Source organism: Homarus americanus, unplaced genomic scaffold (assembly GCF_018991925.1).
Source record: "Homarus americanus isolate GMGI-L3 unplaced genomic scaffold, GMGI_Hamer_2.0 scaffold19065, whole genome shotgun sequence".
Lineage (NCBI taxonomy): Eukaryota > Metazoa > Arthropoda > Malacostraca > Decapoda > Nephropidae > Homarus > Homarus americanus.
This window is the reverse complement of record NW_024757463.1, coordinates 791,098-814,556: the sequence shown is the minus strand read 5'-3', so window position 1 is coordinate 814,556 and position 23,459 is coordinate 791,098. Positions and strand designations below refer to the sequence as shown.

The following is a 23,459-nucleotide window of genomic DNA, read 5'->3' as shown; positions in this document are numbered from 1 at the left end:
TCCTCTCCCCCTCTCCTCCTCTATCCTCTTCCTCCTCCTCTCCCTCCTCCCCTGCTCTGCTCCCCCCCTCACAGCCCTCCCCCTGTTGCAGGATGCTGAGCTACGGGCTCATCACAGAGGAGTGCTCCAGCGCCGCCAGCGCCGTGGAGGCCGTGGCCGCCGCCGTCACCCACGCCCGCTTCGTGGGGACCGACCAGGGGGCCGACGAGGTGGTCCTCTGGGAGATCCTGACGGTCCTGCGTACGCTCATGCTGGGTCCTGCGGGTCACCTCCTCACCAACGAGTCCGTGTGCGAGATCCTCAACTCCTCCTTCAGGATCTGCTTCGAGACGAGGCTGAGCGAGCTCCTGAGGAACTGCACCGAGGATGCTCTGAGACACATGGTGCAGCTGTTGTTTGCCCGGCTGCCACAGTTCAAGGACGACCCCAGGGGCCAGGGGCAGGCCAAGAGGCTCAAGATGAGGGCCGGCGGCGAGGGCAAGGGTAGGAGGAGGGGCAAGTCCCCTCGCCCGACTCCGTCCTCCACTCCTCCGCCGCCCGAACCTCCCCCTTCGGCCGAGGTGCCGGAGGAGGAAGAGGCGGAGGAGGAGGAGGAGGAGGAGGAGGCAGACGCTGGCGTGAAGGAGGAGGCGGAGGAGGAGGCGGAGGAGGAGGAGGCAGACGCTGGCGTGAAGGAGGAGGCGTCGCCAGCAGCTGTCGTCTCTCCGTGCGAGTCGGAGCCGGAGTCCATCGGTAGCGCCGCGGTGGGAGACACGGCCTCCGTCGACTCGGGCGTCGTGGAGCCCATCTGCCCCATCTCCCTCAAGGTGGACATCTCCAATGCTCACTTGGCCCCAGATAACTGCAGCTCTATGGAGAACCTCGCATCTCCCGTGACGGAGACCGACGGCGGTCAGTGCACCAAGGGGGGAGATGTCGAACTGTTGGAGTCCATCTCCGGAGAATGCTTGGAGACCGACACGTCGCAGTCGTCGGTGGAGGCGGCGGCAAACCGCGGAAACCCAGAGTCGGAGCCGTCGGAGCCGTCGCCGCCCCGGCCGGAGGACTTACTGCAGGCGGAGAAGGAGGACTTCATCAATGCCCAGGGGGTCAAGTTCACACAGGAGGGAGTGAGCGTGGAGGGGGGAGCTCTGGTGCCCTACGGGATGCCCTGCGTCAGAGAAGTGTTCAGGTTCCTCATCTCCCTGACTTCCCCAACCAACGAGCAGAACACCCCGTCCATGATACTGACGGCCCTCAACCTCCTGACCGTGGGGCTGGAGGTCGGAGCGCACCACATCAACCACACCACCTCCCTCATCACTCTCCTCAAGGACCAACTGTGTAGGAATCTCTTTTTGCTCCTCAAGCCGGAGCACAGACTGGGCATCTTCATGGCCTCGCTGCGGATATGTACGCTGTTCTGCGAGTCCCTCCGCACGCACTTCAAGTTCCAGATAGAGATGTTCCTCGACAAGCTGACGGAGATCGTCACCTCGGAGACGGCCGGCGTGACGTACGCCCACAAGGAGCTGGCCCTGGAGACCATCGTCCAGCTGTGGCGCATCCCCGGCCTGATAACGGAGCTCTTCCTCAACTACGACTGTGATCTGTACGCCTCCAACCTGTTCGAGGATCTGACTAAGGTCCTCTCCAAGAACGCCTTCCCGGTCCAGGGTCTCTACTCCACCAACCTCCTCTCTCTGGAGGCTCTGTTTACGGTCATCGAGACCATCGAGGGCCACGGCAGGGCCGGGAACGCCAAACCTTCCGACGCCTCCCGGGATCCAAAAGGGGTCCCCCTGGTGGTGGCCCCGGTGTCTTCTGGGTACCTCCTGGGGCTGGGTCTTCGCGGGGGGTTCTGCCCCGTCACCCCGCGGCTGAAGGCTCGCTCAGTCCTGACCGACGACCGGACGGTCTCCCGGGAACACCTCGTGGCCCTCAAGGAGAAGAAGAAGCTGCTGGCCGCCGGGACGGACCAGTTCAACGCCAAGCCCGACAGAGGCATCAAGTTCCTGCAGGACAACGGAATAATCGGCCAGACCAACGAGGACGTCGCCCTGTTCCTGAGAGAGAATCCTCGGCTGTGTAAGAAGATGATCGGGGAGCTGGTCAGCAGGAAGAAGAACATGGACATTCTCTCCGCCTTCGTCAGGTCCTTCGAGTTCCGGGCCCTGAGGGTGGACGAGGCCCTGCGCACCTTCCTGGAGAGCTTCAGGCTGCCCGGAGAAGCTCCGCTCATCTCCATCATCATCGAGCACTTCTCCTCCCACTGGCACCTGAGCAACGAGGAGCCGTTCGGGAAGGAGGACGCGGCCTTCACCCTGGCCTACGCCATCATCATGCTCAACGTGGACCAACACAACCAGAATGCCAAGAAGCAGAACGTGCCCATGACCCTCGACCAGTTCAGGAACAACCTGCGCGGGGTCAACGACGGGGCCGACTTCGACCCCGACATGCTGGAGGAGATATACGACGCCATCCGTCTGGACGAGATAGTGATGCCGTCGGAACACACGGGCCCGGTGAGGGAGAACTACCTGTGGAAGATGTTACTCAAGAGAGGGGCCACCAAGGAGGGCCGGTACGTCCTGGCCAACGGCAACACCGCCTTCGACCGCGACCTGTTCGCCCTCTCTTGGGGCCCCACCATCGCCTCCCTCTCTTACGTGTTCGACAAGTCCTCCGACGATGCCATCGTCCAGAGGGCCGTGTCGGGTTTCAGGAAGTGCGCCTCCATCTCCGCCAGGTACGGCATGAGCGACGTGTTCGACAACCTGGTCGTGTCTCTGTGTAAGTTCACCACCCTGACGGCCTCGTCCGGGGAGGCGCCGGAGCACGTGACCGCCTCGTTCGGGGCCAACAAGAAGGCCCAGCTGGCGGCCAGGACGGTGTTGGGGCTGGCCACCTCTCACGGGGACATCCTGAGGGACGGCTGGAAGAACATCCTGGACCTGCTCCTGCAGCTGTTCCGCTGTAGACTCCTGCCGTCCACCCTGGCGGAGAGCGAAGACTTCGTGGAGACCGGCGGCCGAGTCAGCCTCCTGAGGGAGACTCCCGCCGCCGTGCCCAGGGTGGAGTCCGGCCTCCTGTCCTCGCTCTACTCCTACATCTCCCTCGGGGACGCAGGGACGACCCGGGGAGCCGACCCGGAGGACGCGGAGCTGTCCCGGCGGGCGAGGACCTGCATCCTGGAGTGTCGCCCGGAGAAGCTGGTGACGGAGTCCGCCTTCCTCCGCTGCGACTCCCTCCACGAGCTGCTCAAGGCCATGATGGGTGCGGGGGACGCCAGCACCCTCGGGGAGGCCGGGGTGGGGTCGAGGGGCGGCCCGACGGAGGGGGGGCCGGGGGGGGGCCTCGACGAACACAGCCAGGCGTTCCTCCTGGAGTTGGTCATACAGGTCCTGGTGGCCAACAAAGACCGGGCCCTGGGGGTGTGGCCCGGGGTACGCAACCACATCTACGCCCTTCTGATGGGTGCAGCCGCTGCGGACCGCCAGTTCCTGTTGGAGCGTTGCGTCGTGGCCATGTTACGTCTGGCTAAAGTCCTCCTCAGACGGCCCAACCTGGCCAACCCCATACTGCAAGGGTTCCGTATGTTATTGTTGCTGCGGCCGTCGGTGCTGCTGCGTATCTCACTACAGGTTGTGTGCGGCCTACGGGAGGTGAGTCAACTATGGGGTCTCTTGTTATTACTCAAGTGATTATAACTTAACTTTATTTAACATTATAATGACTTAACAACTTTACTTACAAATTATAATAACTTAACAACTTTACTTAACATTATTATTACTTAGATTTACTTAACATTATTATTACTTAGATTTACTCAGCAAATTATAATAACAGCTCTACTTTACAAATTATTAAGAACTACAGACATAAAGTATTCAATCTCTTTAACGTATGTTCATTCTCGTTCACTCTAAAAGATACTGTGTTATTACCACATGTTCAATCTTGTTCACCAAAAAGCCCAGTTATTCTCCTGTTATTACCACATGTTCAATCTTGTTCACCAAAAAGCCCAGTTATTCTCCTGTTATTACCACATGTTCAATCTTGTTCACCAAAAAGCCCATTTATTCTCCTGTTATTACCACATGTTCAATCTTGTTCACCAAAAAGCCCAGTTATTCTCCTGTTATTACCACATGTTCAATCTTGTTCACCAAAAAGCCCAGTTATTCTCCTGTTATTACCACATGTTCAATCTTGTTCACCAAAAAACAAGAACAGTTATCACCACTCATTCACCCCTAATCAGATCATTTAAAAAATTCTCCGTTATTTCAGGTTTTAAGCGTAAACACGGACCATATCCAAGACCCCAACGACTGGGCGGTGTTGTTCAACCTACTCGAGTGTGCTGGGGCTGGGGCTAAACCTCCTCCCATTGTTAACTCCGAGCAGGCCGATGCTACGAGTGATGCAGGTGGGTTGAGGTGGGGTGGGGGTGGGTTGGGGTGGGTTAGGAGTAAGTTAGTTTATGTTAGGTTAAGTTGTTATTGGGGGATTTTTAGTTTGTCGGGGAAAATTCTCATAAACCGAACCTTCGTAAATTCAGGAATGCCACCACACGCACACCCACACACACACACACCCACACACACACACTACACACACCCACACACACACACACACACACACACACACACACACACACACACACACACACACACACACACACACACACACCCACACACACACACACACACACACACACACACACACACACCGACCCCACACAAAAGATGCATTCCCACCATTCATGTTTACGTTATGTCTCACAGGATCCTTATCGGACAGCGACATGGGCAGTACCTCAGGGATCGATTCCGGCCACTGCACGGAAGGCGGGGCGAGTGATTCTGCCGAGCCGTCGAGCCCCATGGCCGCCCCAGAACACACCGAAGGAGTTAAGCCCAGTCAGCGTTCTCGAGCAGCCAGTCCCGATCCTCTACACAATACTGGGGGCTGGATTCTGGTAAATAATGTAACATCGATAACTATCTTTTACAGCGGAACATCTAGTTAATGGACTATATTGAGATGAAAGTCCATTATATCAAGGGTTCGTTAAATGTGAAACCTCCATATAATGAACTATATTGAGATGAAAGTCCATTATATCGAGGGTCAGTTAGATGTGAAACCTCCATATAATGAACTATATTGAGATGAAAGTCCATTATATCAAGGGTTCGTTAAATGTAAAACCTCCATATAATGAACTATATTGAGATGAAAGTCAATTATATCGAGGGTTTGCTGTATGGTAAATGATGGTGGTAATTTAACATAGGTGGTAGATTATGGTAATTTAACATGTATGGTTGATTATGGTAATTTAACGTGTATGGTTGATTACCCTAAAGGAGACAGGATAGCGTTAATCTGCCTTGTGTTGTGTTGTCATGACTCCCGGAATGTGAGGTAAATCTGATTAAATCTTTGTAGCCGATTTAAGTCATTTTTGTGGGCCAGATTTAGGTGTTTGTGTTGATGGGACTTTGTTGATAGGTAGGAGAGAGTGAGGGAGGGAGGGAGTGAGGGAGGAAGGAAGTAAGGGAAGGAGAGAGAGAAGGAATGAAGGAGAACGTGACTAAAAAAGTGAGTTTTCATTACCGTAAAAAAGAAAAAAATCCACTGGAAATTACGCCCCAGACTTGACCCCCAGACTAAACCCCACACCTCGTCGCTTCAGGTCGGCCGAGAAGGCGAGATCGAACCCGTGGCCGTACGAGCCGTGGCCGTAAACGAATGGGACATCGTACACCAGAGACAGCTGGGTGAACACCGCCCTGAAGCACTGGTCCAAGCCGTCGACACCCTAATGTTCCTGGTGAGAGATCGACGCATCACTCACTCCAGTCTACCCTCTGCTGTCCAGGCTTGTCGGACGTTCGTGGAGGCTACCTTGCACGGAGGTGAGAATCGCCCCTCTGTTGGGGTCAGAATCGGGATTATTTATTTTTAATTAAGTTGATTTAAGTCCAGATTTTGTTTTTATTAAGTAAAATATTTAAAAAAAGTACAAATTTAATTCCTTATTTGCTCTAGAGTTCTGTTATAAACTTATCAGCCAAAGAAATAAATTATCTGATGTCTTTACAAAAGTCATCTACATAATTAAACATTAAAAGCCTTCACTAATAATGTTCACTATTAAGTTTTGTCCACAAGAGTAATTACAATATTTTATAACCGAGTCGACCAACGCAAGTAACGTCTCTTTGTTTAATTTACGCTCTATTGGACTTAAAACATGTGCAGGTTAGTGTTAGGTTAGTTTATCATTAGGTTAGGTTAGTCTCTGAATTATATCCCACATAAATATTAATTGTAAATATACTTAAATCATTACTGCACAAACCTAATTATTTAGTTAAAAACCCTAATTAACTACACATTAACGACACATTAACGAAGCAGTACCATCAAACTACCTCGTTCGTTTGTCTTTCAGGCCAGACGGAAAAACGCTCCGCGCAGAAGGAGAGCTTGAGGTCTCCGTCGCGTCGCAAGACCGGCGGGCGACGCAAGGACGACAAGACGACCTCCCGGAGACCCAAATCTCCGACTAACGGCCCCAACGCCTACGACGCCGATGAATCCGACTCCGACGACGTTCCCATGACCTATCAGCAGGTGTCGGAGAAGGTCGGTGGATTGTACGAGTCGTTTGATCGTTAACGAGGTGTAGGGATGGTTAGAACAAGTAACATGACCTCGTGTTAAAAGATTGATAAATAGCAATGAGGGAAAAAAATAGCTTGGGTTGGAATATAAGAATAGCTCATTAGAGGATATATAAATAGCATAAAATAGCAGTGGAAGTAAATAGCTCCGTGTTAAAAGATAAATAAATAGCAATGAGGGAAAAAAATAGCTTGGGTTGGAATATAAGAATAGCTCATTAGAGGATATATAAATAGCATAAAATAGCAGTGGAAGTAAATAGCTCAAGTTAAAAGGTAAATAAATAGCAGTGAGAAAGAAATAACTCATTAAGAGATAAATTAATAGCAATAACACAAATAGATCATGTAATAGGTAGATAAATAGCTGTAAAAAAACAATAGCAAAATAAAATAGCTCGTTAAAATAGAAATAAATAGCCAAAAAAACAATTGAATATCGCTTAAAAAAACACAGATGGATTTATGGATCTACTCAATGTTTACTTTCCTATAAACACTCCGTAAATTGGTCGTCCGTTTAATCATGTCGTTCGGTCGTTTATTTCAGCTATTGGACCTCATGGATACGCTACACACCGCCTCCAGCGAGATCGTCGGATTGGGTGATCAGTCGACCAATCATCAGGCCTCGTCGCCCTCTCTCTGGCCACAGGCGCTTTGTCCCCTCCTTCAGGGTATCGCTCGTTACTGCTGCGATTCTCGGGCCACGGTATGTATCTAGCCTAGGGTTTGGTTGGGTTTTGGTTAGATTTGGTTGGGTTTGGGGTTAGGTTAGATTAGACTAAAATTTACATAAACTAACAATAAAATACAAAATAAACTCAACGGAGAGATTAAATAAACACACACGACCCACCACAACCCACCACCACCCACCCACACACCACGACCCACCCTAACCACCCCATACCACCCTCAGATCCGCAACATGGCCATGACGTACCTCCAACGAGCGCTACTCAACCACGACCTCCAGGCTCTGAGCGCAGGGGAGTGGGAGGCCTGCTTCAATAAGGTCCTCTTCCCTCTATTGGCCAAGCTCCTACAGCCTCTCCCTGGGTCGAGTCCTGCGTCCTTGGAGGAAACTCGGGTCCGCGCGGCCACTCTCGTCCAGAAGGTGAGGAGGGGATTTGTTTAGGGGTTAATGAGTGTTTGTTGTGGGGTAAGGAGGATTTATTTGTTTTATTGCTGTAGTGAGGAGGATTTATTTGTTTTATTGCTGTAGTGAGGAGGATTTATTTGTTTTATTGCTGTAGTGAGGAGGATTTATTTGTTTTATTGCTGTAGTGAGGAGGATTTATTTGTTTTATTGCTGTAGTGAGGAGGATTTATTTGTTTTATTGCTGTAGTGAGGAGGATTTATTTGTTTTATTGCTGTAGTGAGGAGGATTTATTTGTTTTATTGCTGAGGAGTGATTTATTTGTTTATTACTGTAGGAGTGATTTTTTGTTTATTAAGTAGTGAGGAGGATTTATTTGTTTTATTGCTGTAGTGAGGAGGATTTATTTGTTTTATTGCTGTAGTGAGGAGGATTTATTTGTTTTATTGCTGTAGTGAGGAGGATTTATTTGTTTTATTGCTGTAGTGAGGAGGATTTATTTGTTTTATTGCTGTAGTGAGGAGGATTTATTTGTTTTATTGCTGTAGTGAGGAGGATTTATTTGTTTTATTGCTGTAGTGAGGAGGATTTATTTGTTTTATTACACGAGGAATTTTTTTTTATTGTATTAATGTATTGAGAAAAAAATTGATTTACCCCATTACCGACTCTTATAACCCCACCCCCCCCCCCCAGGTCCACGGCTGTATTTACCAACGTTCGGACGATATTAATGCCTATTTTCTCCGACCCCATAGGTGTATCTTCGACACCTGACGCCTTTGTTGACGCTGCCAACGTTCACCGCTCTTTGGCTGACGATCCTCGACTTCATGGATAAATACCTCAATATCCACCGCTCGGATCACCTGGTGAGTCGCTTCTGTCTGTCTTTTGTTTCTTTGTCTGTGTGTCTGTGTCTGTTTTTGTCTGTGTGTTTGTCTATCTGTCTGTCTGTCAATTATGTATGTATGAAACCTCTGTCTGTCTGTCTGTCTAATTATCTACCTACCTAATTGTCTGTGTGTGTGTCAATCTATCTATCTAACTATCCATCTAACTATCCACCTAACTACAGTACCTATCTATCCATCTAACTACAGTATCCACCTATCTATCCACCCATCCCTAACCTCTCACCACCCCCAATCGACCAAACATAAACAATAAATACCGACCCCAAAGTAAAAAAAAAATATTTCTCCCGACCCCAAAGTAAAAAAAAATTTTCTCCTGACAGAGCGACGCCATCCCGGAGATCTTGAAGAACATGCTATTGGTCATGGAGACGACTCAGGTCTTCCACACGGCCGACGGCTTCACGCGGCTGTGGACGATAACATGGGACCGCATCGACGCCTTCCTACCCGACTTCCGACATAATCTGTTCCGTAGTCATCCGCCGTGTGAGTTTGTTTAGGGTGTGAGGGGGGGGTGAGAGAGAGAGAGAGAGAGAGAGAGAGAGAGAGAGAGCTTCATTATATTACACCTGAAAAACTAACCTAACTTAACGTAAATCTAACCTAAAACTAACCTAACCATTATTTTACAGCTGAGATACACAAGATCGAGGTCGTACCATCGGAGACCACGACCAAGTCTCCGTCATCATCCCATCCCACGACCCCAGATGGCAGCAGAGTAAGCACGGGACCCCAGGGAACCCCATCGGCGACCTCCTGTACCCCAGAGACGTTACCCCAGGCAGCTACTGATGTGGACCCCGCCAGTCCCACGGCTGACGGGGGGGCAGAGCCTTTCGCCCCCCCTACGTTACGAGAACAACAAGCCGCGAGGTAAACAAATCAGCGGAGGTAAACACGGCCAGAATACAGTACCTATGGCCTGGTGTTGTTGAGGCGATAGGTAAATAAACTGAGGAATTTACACACAGCCAGCCTACCTATAGCCTGGTATTAGGAGACGATAGGTAAATAGCTAACCTAACCCAACATCAACCTAACCTAACCCAACCTAACCCAACCAAGCCCAACCTAACCTAACCAAACCCAACCTAACCTAACCAAACCCAACCAAACACTAACGACCACAATCGTCCGCAGGTTATCACTGAGTCAAGACGCCCTACCAACTTGTTACAGCAACGCGGTGATTCTCCAGCCACCGTTACCAACCCTCTTGCCCGTTAACTTCACCCCTCCTGCGTCTCTGACCGCGGCGACGACTTCTTCTTCTCCTCAGGTGAGTCGTTTAGCTGTGATGTTGTGGTGTGTGTGTGTGTGTGTGTGTCAGCCTTTGTTTTGATTTCTTCGATTGCGCTCTCTCTCTCTCTCTCTCTCTCTCTCTCTCTCTCTCTCTCTCTCTCATATATGTCGTTCATTCCTCTCCTCTCGAAAATAACCTAACCTAACCTAACCATACGACCGCCCCACTAACTATGCCCGGCACAGGATAGAACCCATGTCTCATAACTCTAACTCTGGCACTAACTGAACGACTGAGCGATTTAATCATTTAATTCCATGTCGTTGTCTCGTTTACATCTGGGAGAAAGTCGAGGTTAAGGGGTAATTTTAGCCCTTATTGATCACCTGAAGATTAGCACCCCACTCCCTTTCCCCCTCCCCCACCTAGTGCTTACCTGAAGTCATCCCCAGCTTAACGAGCATGAAACTATCTAGGGGTAATGCTCAGTTGATCCCTAATTGCCCCAAACCACTAAATGACCTCGTTCATGATCTTCACTACTGATGCATGTAACTAATTAATCCATATGTAAATAATTTATATCATGGTCGTTACACCTCAAATTATATATATATTATTATTATTACTGTATTATTTATTTTATATTTAGTTTATTTGTTTGTTGTTCTTGTTACTGTATTTTTTTGTATTATTTAAATTATCTTTGTTACTCTTCAATAATTTTTACTGATTCCTGCATTGAAAACTGTAATTTGAGTTATATTTTACCAATTACATTTACAGTTTACATAATGTAATCTAATCCTTTGTGCATCTTAATTATTACACCAATTTCTGTATCAAGTTACTGTATTTTGGTAAAGGATTTTGTCACTGTATTTTGGTTAAAGATTTTGTAACTTCAGATTTTGTTACTGTATTTTGGTTAAGAATTTTGTAACTTCAGATTTTGTCACTATATTTTGGTTAAGAATTTTGTAACTTCAGATTTTGTCACTATATTTTGGTTAAGAATTTTGTAACATCAGATTTTGTCACTGTATTTTGGTTAAGAATTTTGTAACATCAGATTTTGTCACTATATTTTGGTTAAGAATTTTGTAACATCAGATTTTGTTACTGTATTTTGGTTAAGGATTTTGTAACGTCAGATTTTTGTCACTGTATTTTGGTAAAGGATTTTGTCACTGGGTATTTTGCTATGATTTTGTAACATCAGATTTTGGTTACCATATTTTGCTAAGAATTTTGTAACATCAGATTTTGTCACTATATTTTGGTTAAGAATTTTGTAACTTCAGATTTTGTTACTGTATTTTGGTTAAGGATTTTGTAACGTCAGATTTTTGTAATGTAGTGAAGATGACTGTATTTTGGGATTTACGTGATTTTGTACAGTATGGTGGTTGATGGGATTCTGTTATGTACCATTGATGTTGATGACGGGAATATGATGTTATTGTTTATTTTTTGATATTTTGAGTCATTTGATGATTACCTCCCCCTTCCCCCCTCAAGTGCTCACCTGAAGATTAGGTTCCTTAGTGCTCACCTGAGATTAGGTTCCTTAGTGCTCACCTGAAGATTAGGTTCCTTAGTGCTCACCTGATGATTAGGTTCCTTAGTGCTCACCTGAAGATTAGGTTCCTTAGTGCTCACCTGAGATTAGGTTCCTTAGTGCTCACCTGAGATTAGGTTCCTTAGTGCTCACCTGAGATTAGGTTCCTTAGTGCTCACCTGAGATTAGGTTCCTTAGTGCTTACCTGAGATTAGGTTCCTTAGTGCTCACCTGAAGATTAGGTTCCTTAGTGCTCACCTGAGATTAGGTTCCTTAGTGCTCACCTGAAGATTAGTTCCCTCAAGTGCTCACCTGAAGATTAGGTTCCTTAGTGCTCACCTGAAGATTAGCTCCCCCAAGTGCTCACCTGAATACCCCCCCCCTTTGATTCTTACCAAGTTTTCTCTGATGTAAACATTCTGACGACCCTAGAGAGAAAGACTCATATTTTACGTTGACTTTTTTATCCCATGACGCAGATGCTGTCAACAACCCCCCTGGCCGGTGGGAGTTTGATCGCTAGCCCCGTACCTCCCGCCCTGCCTCACCTCGCCCCCTCACCCCCTCCTCCCCCCCAGGTCGATCCACCAAAACCTCTCCCGCCCATATTCCGCGTGGAGCCTCCGACCCCACCCACGTCTTCCCGGAACGACGGGCGGAGGTCGTCGTCGCCGCCCGTGCACCGCCCCGTCGACCCGTCGTTCCCCCACACACCCACTACCACACCCCACACACCCACTACCACACCCCACACCACACCCCACACACCCATTCCACCTTCAGAGGCTTGCATCCACCTCAATCAGGATGAACTGGCAACATCTACGAGTCATGATACACTTGATAGCTCCGTCTCCTCTAGCCGCCCTAAGCAAGTTTCTGGACCATCGACGCAGCACGAACGCGTACAGAACGCGAGTCCGTGTCACCCAGAAGCCTATCAGTACACGCCAACGCACCCCACTCCCCATCGGATGACGAACGTTGCCTCTGAATTCCCGCCGACGAACTTACTCAATCAACCTATGCAGACGAACTTGTCATTTGATCAGATGCCAACAAATGCACAATATCATCCCATGCAAACAAACACACACACGAACGCACCCTTTGACTCCACACCAACAAACGCACACTATTACCCCATGCAAGCAAACGCACCCTTTGACTCCACACCAACAAACGCACACTATTACCCCATGCAAGCAAACGCACCCTTCGAGTCCACACCAACAAACGCACACTATTACCCCATGCAAGCAAATGCACCCTTTGACTCCACACCAACAAACGCACACTATTACCCCATGCAAGCAAACGCACCCTTTCACCACACACCAACACTGCCCGATACCATAAATGGGTCTTTCCCGCTACCACTCACCACGACGCACCCTGACACGCACCCTAACACACACCCTGACATGCACCCTGACACGCACACACACGACCCCAATGCTCTTAACGTCACCGGCAGCTACATCCCGAACGACGTCAACAAACCAGCCACGACACAGATCACCTCTAATGATGTTTCTCTCACCACCTATGCCGACACCACTACCACCACTGCCATCACTACCACCACTACCACCACTGCCATCACTACCACCACTACCACCACCACTAAACCAGGGTCAATTTTCCCACTCTCTCTACCATCATTCCTCAATCCATTTGCTGTGGAAGTTGACGTAGAGTTGGAAGCAGCGGCCGGTGACGTCGACCCCAGACCCTCGGCAGTAGACCCCGTCACGGTCGAACCTTCCTCCTCCTCCTCTTCCTCCTCCCCGGGGCATGATTCAGCATCTTATGTTGTCAAGGTAGTGTTTCGTTGACTTTTGTTTTGTTTTTTCTGATTTTTATTAAGTTTCTGGGGATCACCTGAAGTTTAAACACCCCACCGTATATTTTATCTTGACATTAACACACACACACACACACACACACATGTACAGAGTGTCTTATAGTTCACACACACATGTACAGGGTGTGTTATAGTTCACACACACATGTACAGGGTGTCTTATAGTTCACACACACATGTACAGGGTGTCTTATAGTTCACACACACATGTACAGGGTGTGTTATAGTTCACACACACATGTACAGGGTGTCTTATAGTTCACACACACATGTACAGGGTGTGTTATAGTTCACACACACATGTACAGGGTGTGTTATAGTTCACACACACATGTACAGGGTGTGTTATAGTTCACACACATGTACAGGGTGTGTTATGGATCACACACATGTGCAGGGGTGTCTTATAGTTCACACACATGTACAGGGTGTCTTATAGGTCACACACACACATGTACAGGGTGTCTTATAGTTCAAACACACACATGTACAGGGTGTCTTATAGTTCACACTCACACATGTACAGGGTGTCTTATAGCTCTCACACACACATGTACAGGGTGTCTTATAGTTCACACACACATGTACAGGGTGTCTTATAGTTCACACACACATGTACAGGGTGTCTTATAGTTCACACACACACACATGTACAGGGTGTCTTATAGTTCACACACACATGTACAGGGTGTCTTATAGTTCACACACATGTACAGGGTGTCTTATAGTTCACACACACATGTACAGGGGTGTGTATAAATTCACACACACATGTACAGGGTGTGTTATAGTTCCACACACACATATACTGCAGTGTCTTATAGTTCACACACACATGTACAGGGTGTGTTATAGTTCACACACACATGTACAGGGTGTGTTATAGTTCACACACACATGTACTGGGTGTCTTATAGTTCACACACACATGTACAGGGTGTCTTATAGTTCACACACACATGTACAGGGTGTCTTATAGTTCACACACACATGTACAGGGTGTCTTATAGTTCACACACACATGTACAGGGTGTCTTATAGTTCACACACACATGTACAGGGTGTCTCATAGTTCACACACACATGTACAGGGTGTCTTATAGTTCACACACACATGTACAGGGTGTCTTATAGTTCACACACACATGTACAGGGTGTCTTATAGTTCATACACACATGTGCAGGTGTCTTATAGTTCACACACACATGTGCAGGGTGTCTTATAGTTCACACACATGTACAGGGTGTGTGCAATTCCACACACACACATGCAGGAGTGTCTTATAGTTCACACACACATGTACAGGGTGTCTTCCATGAGTCACACACACACATGTACAGGTGTCTTATAGTTCACACACACATGTACCAGGGTGTCTTATAGTTCACACACATGTACAGGGAGTGTCTTATGAGACACACACACACATGTACAGGGTGTCTTATAGTTCACACACACACATGTATAGGGTGTCTTATAGTTCACACACACATGTACAGGGTGTCTTATAGTTCACACACACACATGTACAGGGTGTCTTATAGTTCACACACACATGTACAGGGTGTCTTATAGTTCACACACACATGTACAGGGTGTGTTATAGTTCACACACACATGTACAGGGTGTCTTATAGTTCACACACACACATGTACAGGGTGTGTTATAGTTCACACACACATGTACAGGGTGTCTTATAGTTCACACACACATGTACAGGGTGTGTTATAGTTCACACACACATGTACAGGGTGTGTTATTGGTCACATAACCTAACCAAATCCAAACCTAACCTAATGTAACCTAACCTTCCACAACCCTAACCTAACCTGACTTAATCTAAGGCATCCTAACTTAACCCTAACCTAACCAAACCGTATTGTGTAATTCCAGGACTCATCACTCGCCTACCGTCCGATGTCAATACTCTTCGGCCAATCAGGCGAGGCCCAACCTTACCCCGTGGAAGCGTCGGGATCAACAGAGCCTCCGACACAGGGCCGGCCTCCTCCCGTAGACTCCTCCGAAGTGGACGGAGTGGTGGAGGGCGGAGGAGGCGGCCAACAGCAGGTGACACAGGCTGTTCCGCTCCTGTTGACAAGTTCGGTGCTCCATCCTCCTCCTCCGTTGACGCTCCTGCCTCTGGGGTCCCAAGTGGTGAGTCGACCAGAGGGTTACACACACATGTACGCATCCATATGCACATATAAACACCCATTCATATACACACACATGTATGCATCCTTTACACATACACATTTATTCCCACACATGCATCCATACATACATAAACACCCCTTCATACACACACACATATGTATCTACATGCATATAACACACACACACACACACACACACACACACACACACACACACACACACACACACACTGTCTCACTTATATGTTGTACTTTATAACTTATTACGTTAGGTTATGTTAGTGAAGTGTTAGTTTTTGGTTAGTATTTGGTTAGGTTAGTTTAATGTTACAATTAGTTAAGGTTACTGTTTGGTTAAATTAATCTTCCAATAATCCAAACAAATCAACTAACCCAGGAGAGACACACATAGAGCTACCGATGCATCCTGAAATAATGACAAATTATACTTTATTTTATTTCCAGGGATCTGAGAGCAGCGAGTGAGGTGAACCTTTGGTGAACATTCCTGTAGAAGATTATATATATGTGTTGTGACTCAGGGTAGGTGTTGAGTGTGAGACCTTTGAGAACACCTGTGATGGCGTTAAGTGTTGCTAGGATTGTGAGAACACCTGTGATGGCGTTAAGTGTTGCTAGATGCTAATGAGGGAACTCTGAAAACACCTGTGATGGCGTTAAGTGTTGCTAGATGCTAATGAGGGAACTCTGGAAACACCTGTGATGGCATTAAGTGTTGCTAGATGCTAATGAGGGAACTCTGAAAACACCTGTGATGGCGTTAAGTGTTGCTAGATGCTAATGAGGGAACTCTGAAAACACCTGTGATGGCGTTAAGTGTTGCTAGATGCTAATGAGGGAACTCTGAAAACACCTGTGATGGCGTTAAGTGTTGCTAGATGCTAATGAGGGAACTCTGAAAACACCTGTGATGGCATTAAGTGTTGCTAGATGCTAATGAGGGGACTCTGAAAACAGTAATTATGGCGTCAAGTGTTGCTATAGGCTAGTGTTACACCTGTTTTGACGTCAGTGTTGCCATATGTCAATGAACAGACTTTGAAAAGAATATTTATGGCATCAGTGTTGCCAAATGACATGAGGGAAAATTCTCAAAGGACTGTATGAGGCTTCAGTCATACCACACACCTCATAAGCGAACACTTCAACGCCGATCGCTGCTTCACCGAGAAGTTCATATATACATGAGTTATAATCATGTTTCCTATTAGTTGGATTTACGTTCAAATACTAACGTTATATAGCTACAGCGGAACCTCCATATAACGGACTATATCTCTAACGGAGCCTCGATATAATGGACTTTCCTCACCATATAGTTTGTTAGTTTGGGGTTCTACATCTAACGGAACCTCGATATAATGGACTTTCCTCTCCATATAATCCGTTACATTGGGGTTCTACATCTAACGGAACCTCGATATAATGGACTTTCACCTGTATATAGTTCGTTAGATGGAGGTTTCACACACAGAGCCTCGATATAACGAACTTTCCTCTACATAATATATAGTTCCTTAAATAGAGGTTTCACTGTTAATAGACAATTGTAATAGATATATTTATTCTCTGCGTCCAGATTATGGTCGACGAGGCTCTGTTGGTGTGAAAGTTTAAATAAATAAATAAATATATCCCATTTTACGTTGATGTTACATTGTTTTTATCACTGTTTTAATTTGTTTGTTGATGTATCGAAATATAGGAGTGTAATGGGGACTCATCCTGACGCTTGGTATAGTTGCCGGCGCTTATGAGGCCGCTCGTTATTAAAACTGAATTGACAGTTTTGTGGTAGTTAGTATTTTGATTTGTGTCGATGATCCTAAGACTCTTTATAAATGCCCTCCCCTCCCCCCTCCCCCCCACCCGGAAAAAAATTAAAAATTCTCGTGATTTTCTTCTGATGTAACCAGTGCCGGATTTAGACCTGTGGAGGCCCATGGGCAGCCTCTTTGTGGAGGCCCATGGGCAGCCTCATTGTGGAGGCCCCCCTCATTATAACTACCCAAGAGGGTGGGGTGGCGAGTGAAGCGAGCCTAAACATCTGTGAGTCCCGGGGGACGCTGTAAGACCCCCGGGAAAATTTTGAAATTTGAACACTTCTTTGGAGAATTTTGAAGCCATATGCAGTTATATTGAGGAAATTAGAACATTGAGAAATTTTTAATTAACTGTATATTTATTGACAGTGTACAAATTCCCAACACACAAAAGTGAGACATGACTGGAGTCATTCATGTCGACCAGCCCTGATATAGCTACTACCGCACATGTCAAAAATTTTCAAGAGACTTCACAGAAAAGAACAAATTATTAGTTATTACAGAGAGATGATTCTTTGCATTATTAATCAGATAAACCTGTACTCAAATAATGGTTTTATGTGATGGAATAGATAAACATGAATTTTAAAGAATGAAAATAAAAATAATCCAAATGATTAAACAAATACATAAAATATTGTAACATGTGGAGGCCCCCAGATTGTGGAGGCCCCTGGGCAGCTGCCCACTTTGCCCACTCCTGAATCCGGCCCTGGATGTAACTATCGAGAGGTTGAGCAGTTTGTGGTGTCGTTAGTGCCTGGGATATGAGACACGGATTCTATGCTGTGACGGGCAGGGTTAGTGGAGGATTCTACCTAACTGGAGGTAATCTAACTTGAAGTAACCAGTCTACCCCTAAATAGTTGTCTCCAGGTGATGTAATTGTTTTAACTTGTTGGATAAAATGGTGAAGATGTTAACATATAACCTTACCATAGGTCTACAGGTGTTGTGTTGTCAACTTTATACCAGATAACAATAGACAAATGTTATCAAATCAGACTCTTTAGTAGACTCTTAGATTCAGTCGACTCTTAGATTCAGTCGACTCTTAGATTCAGTCGACTCTTAGATTCAGTCGACTCTTAGATTCAGTAGACTCTTAGATTCAGTCGACTCTTAGATTCAGTAGACTCTTAGATTCAGTCGACTCTTAGATTCAGTCGACTCTTAGATTCAGTCGACTCTTAGATTCAGTAGACTCTTAGATTTAATGGCTACTTTTCACACGACATATGTGGCATTTCTCACAGTTTTACAAATGTTTTTAAGTCACAGTTTTTTCAGATTCCCTTTGGGTTATTTCTAAACTCTGCCTGGCGAAGGGCCTTAGACAACTGTCCCAGGCTCGGCCAAGTGGCGGAGTCTTTACTCAATAGGCGCCTGATGTACGATGATGGTCCGTCTCTCTTGATTAACGGTAGGACTTCCCTGGTCATGTGGTGTATGCTCAGTCTATCAAAAAGCATCCCCGCTTCCCTCGTTGCTTCCACCGTCAGTTCAGATCTTCCGAAGTCTATTATTTTAGTATTAATTGTGTCGCCTATTTCATTTACTAATACATTCGATTTATGGAGGTCGAGATGAACCACTTGTTTGGCATGGAGGCGTTCCATTGTTTCAAAGAGTTGAGCAAGAGCTTCAAGCGACATGGGGGATTTTCTCTTAAAGAGTCTCCCGATAGTCTCTCCCGGACAATATTCCATCAGTATTCCCAATGGATCTTTAATTATACCGTAAAATTTGGGTACTCCTTCTATGTTGCTGATGTAGTCCATGAGTTAAGCTTCCATATATAATTAATTAATATCTCCTGAAAATAGTCTCTTGTGAGCGACTCTGAGTTTAGTGAATTGATTAACTGTTAGAATCCCGCCGTCCACCGTGGCCTTAAAACCCCGGCCTAAATTTTTCTTGAACTCGAATTATTCCTTATGAAATTTTGGTACCTTCTTTATAAATTCTTCAGTGGTTTTTATATCAAAATTTTTATTGTGTCTGAAGATTTGAGCAGCAACACCAGGCGATTCTTTAGAAGAAAACATCCTCAAAAGGTTACCCAAGTGGTGGTTATGGTTGGTGTGGCATCGAACACTCTCATATAATGGGCCAGTGGTGTGTGGAATACTGGAGAATGTCGTCGCATTGCCTCTTAACGCCACAGCAAATTTACGTACAGAGGAAATCGCATCGCCATATTACCTAGGGATCTGTTGTCCAGTGTTACCTTGGTTCATCAGAGGCTTGATACACCCCTGAGCAAGACGACAGGAGGTCCGGCCCGCCAAGTAACCGGCTTTAGCGAGAAGTGACGTAAACATGACTCAATTTTTAGTAATGAATTGAACGGTGAGATGTAAGGCCAATTAGTTTACCGGTGTGGGGAAGAAATGTAGTAAGAGGTTATACCAGTAGCTTATTGTGGACAGTAGTAAGTGACAGTACACAATAATGGGCAGTAGTTAAGAGGATTTATTCTATTGTGGACAGTAGTTTAGATTATTTATTCTATTGTGGACAGTAGTTAAGATTATTTAAGGTATTGTGGACAGTAGTTAAGATTATTTAAGGTATTGTGGACAGTAGTTAAGATTATTTAAGGTATTGTGGACAGTAGTTAAGATTATTTAAGGTATTGTGGACAGTAGTTAAGATGATTTAAGGTATTGTGGACAGTAGTTAAGATTATTTAAGGTATTATGGACAGTAGTTAAGATTATTTAAGGTATTGTGGACAGTAGTTAAGATTATTTAAGGTATTGTGGACAGTAGTTAAGATTATTTAAGGTATTGTGGACAGTAGTAAGATTATTTAAGGTATTGTGGACAGTAGTTAAGATTATTTAAGGTATTGTGACAGTAGTTAAGATGATTTAAGGTATTGTGGACAGTAGTTAAGATTATTTAAGGTATTGTGGACAGTAGTTAAGATGATTTAAGGTATTGTGGACAGTAGTTAAGATTATTTAAGGTATTATGGACAGTAGTTAAGATGATTTAAGGTATTGTGGACAGTAGTTAAGATTATTTAAGGTATTATGGACAGTAGTTAAGATTATTTAAGGTATTGTGGACAGTAGTTAAGATGATTTAAGGTATTGTGGACAGTAGTTAAGATTATTTAAGGTATTGTGGACAGTAGTTAAGATTATTTAAGGTATTGTGGACAGTAGTTAAGATGATTTAAGGTATTGTGGACAGTAGTTAAGATAATTTAAGGTATTGTGGACAGTAGTTAAGATGATTTAAGGTATTGTGGACAGTAGTTAAGATAGGTACTACAAGATTTTGGTCACCGTACTACAGAATGGATATAGAATCCTTGGAAAGAATTCAGAGGAGAATGACGAGACTAATCCTGGGCATTAGGAACCTTGAGTACAGAGACAGGTTAAAGCATCTTAATTTGCACTCCCTTGAGAGACATGGAGCGAGGGGCGATATGATAGAGGTGTATAAATGGAAGTCAGGGCTGAACAAAGGTGACATTACAAAGGTACTCAAACTATCCAACCAGGAGCGAACTCGTAACAATGGTTTTAAATTAGACAAATTTAGATTTAGGCGCGAAAGGTAAACACTGGTTTGGAAATAGAGTAGTGGATGAATGGAACAAGTTACCAAATATCATCATTAACTCGAATACGCTGGATAGCTTCAAATATAGGTTGGATGCTTATATGAGCAATAGGGGTTGGGTGTAAGCTATAAGACACCCTGTACATGTGTGTGTGAACTATAAGACACCCTGTACATGTGTGTGTGAACTATAAGACACCCTGTACATGTGTGTGTGAACTATAAGACACCCTGTACATGTGTGTGTGAACTATAAGACACCCTGTACATGTGTGTGTGAACTATAAGACACCATGTACATGTGTGTGTGAACTATAAGACACCATGTACATGTGTGTGTGAACTATAAGACACCCTGTACATGTGTGTGTGAACTATAAGACACCCTGTACATGTGTGTGTGAACTATGAGACACCTTGTACATGTGTGTGTGAACTATGAGACACCCTGTACATGTGTGTGTGAACTATAAGACACCCTGTACATGTGTGTGTGAACTATAAGACACCCTGTACATGTGTGTGTGAACTATAACACACCCTGTACATGTGTGTAATTATAACACACCCTATTACATGTGTGTGTGAACTATAACACACCCTGTACATGTGTGTGAACTATAAAGACACCCCTGTACATGTGTGTGTGTGAACTATAACACACCCTGTACATGTGTGTGTGTGAACTATAAGACACCTGTACATGTGTGTGGCAGACATAAGACACCCTGTACATGTGTGTGTGAACTATAAAAGACTTACCCTGTACATGTGTGTGTGAACTATAACACACCCTGTACATGTGTGTGTGTGAACTATAACACACCCTGTACATGTGTGTGTGAACTATAACACACCCTGTACGTGTGTGCAGACTATGGCCTGCCTGTGCATGTGTGTGTGAACTATAACACACCTGACACGTATTATTGTGTGAACTATAACACACCCTGTACATGTGTGTGTGAACTATAACACACCCTGTGCATGTGTGTGTGAATTATAACACACCCTGTACATGTGTGTGAACTATAACACACCCTGTACATGTGTGTGTGAACTTCTCAACTTTACCCACCCTGTACATGTGTGTGTGGTTTCTCATACACTGTGTACGTGTGTGTGTGAACTGTAACACACCCTGTGCACGTATTGTGAACTGTAACACCCTGTACGTATTGTGTGTGAACTATAACACACCCTGTGCATGTGTGTGTGAACTATAACACCTGTACATGTGTGTGTGAACTATAACACACCCTGTACATGTGTTGTGTGAACTATAAGACACCCTGTACATGTGTGTGTGAACTATAACACACTGTACATGTGTTGTGTGAACTTCAAGCTGCCTGTACTGTGTGTGTGAACTATAGCACACCTGTACATGTGTGTGTGAACTGTAACACACCTGTACATGTGTGTGTGTGAACTTCTCAAGACACAACATGTGTGTGAACTATAAGACACCTGTACATGTGTGTGTGAACTATAACACACCTGTACACATGTGTGTGTGAACTATAACACCTGTACATGTGTGTGTGAACTATAAGACACCCTGTACATGTGTGTGGTGAACCATAGCACACCTGTACATGTGTGTGTGAACTATAGCACACCTGTACATGTGTGTGAACTATAACTGCACCCTATTACATGTGTGTATGAACTATAACACACCCTGTACGTGTGTGTGAACTATAGCTGCACCCTGTGTACATGTGTTATGAGCTACCTACTATGTGTGTGAACTATAACACACCCTGTACATGTGTGTGTGAACTATAACACACTGTACGTATTGTGTGTGAACTATACCACTGTACATGTGTGTGTGAACTATAACACACCTGTACATGTGTGTGTGTTCTCTTTACACCCTGTACATGTGTGTGTGAACTACTCAACACACCCTGTACATGTGTGTGAACTATAAGACACCCTCCTAATACATGTGTGTGGCTATAGCACACCCACTGTACATGTGTGTGTGAACTACCAACACACCCTGTACATGTGTGTGTGAACTATAACTGCCACCCTGTACATGTGTGTGTGAACTACTTAACTTTACACCCTGGCACATGTGTGTGTGAACTATAACACACCCTGTACATGTGTATGAACTATAACACACCCACTGTACATGTGTGTGAACTATAACACCCTGTATGTGTGTGTGAACTATAACTACACCTGTACATGTGTGGTAGTGAACCTTAACACACCCTGTACATGTGTGTGTGGGCTTCATATTTTTTACCCTGTACATGTGTGTGAACTATAACACACCCTGTACATGTGTGTGTGAACTAGCACTACTATACATGTGTGTGAACTATAACACACCCTGTGTGTGTGAACTATAACACACCCTGTACATGTGTGTGTGAACTATGGCACATACCACATACACTGTGTGTGTGAACTCCTCAACACCCTGTGTACATGTGTGTGTGAACTATAACACACCCTGTACATGT

The 23,459-nt window shown here is 45.4% G+C and overlaps 1 protein-coding gene across 3 annotated transcripts in view; it reads left to right on the top strand.

Moving 5' to 3' along the window:
- The window catches only part of LOC121857560 (Golgi-specific brefeldin A-resistance guanine nucleotide exchange factor 1-like), a 34,179-nt gene that overhangs the window by 3,855 nt on the left and 6,865 nt on the right, over positions 1–23,459 (top strand). Inside the window, exons 4-17 of one of the 3 annotated variants that reach the window (XM_042353642.1) lie at positions 92–3,647; positions 4,282–4,420; positions 4,779–4,972; positions 5,693–5,915; positions 6,455–6,648; positions 7,237–7,398; positions 7,609–7,806; positions 8,548–8,661; positions 9,030–9,195; positions 9,342–9,585; positions 9,853–9,991; positions 11,996–13,339; positions 15,279–15,542; positions 16,010–17,209. In XM_042353642.1, coding sequence (XP_042209576.1) covers positions 92–3,647; positions 4,282–4,420; positions 4,779–4,972; positions 5,693–5,915; positions 6,455–6,648; positions 7,237–7,398; positions 7,609–7,806; positions 8,548–8,661; positions 9,030–9,195; positions 9,342–9,585; positions 9,853–9,991; positions 11,996–13,339; positions 15,279–15,542; positions 16,010–16,030 — 6,958 coding nt within the window. In that variant the 3' untranslated portion in view covers positions 16,031–17,209. Of the gene's footprint in view, positions 1–91; positions 3,648–4,281; positions 4,421–4,778; positions 4,973–5,692; positions 5,916–6,454; positions 6,649–7,236; positions 7,399–7,608; positions 7,807–8,547; positions 8,662–9,029; positions 9,196–9,341; positions 9,586–9,852; positions 9,992–11,995; positions 13,340–15,278; positions 15,543–16,009; positions 17,210–23,459 lie in introns of those variants that run through there. The other 2 variants (XM_042353644.1, XM_042353641.1) reach the window with 2 other exon arrangements.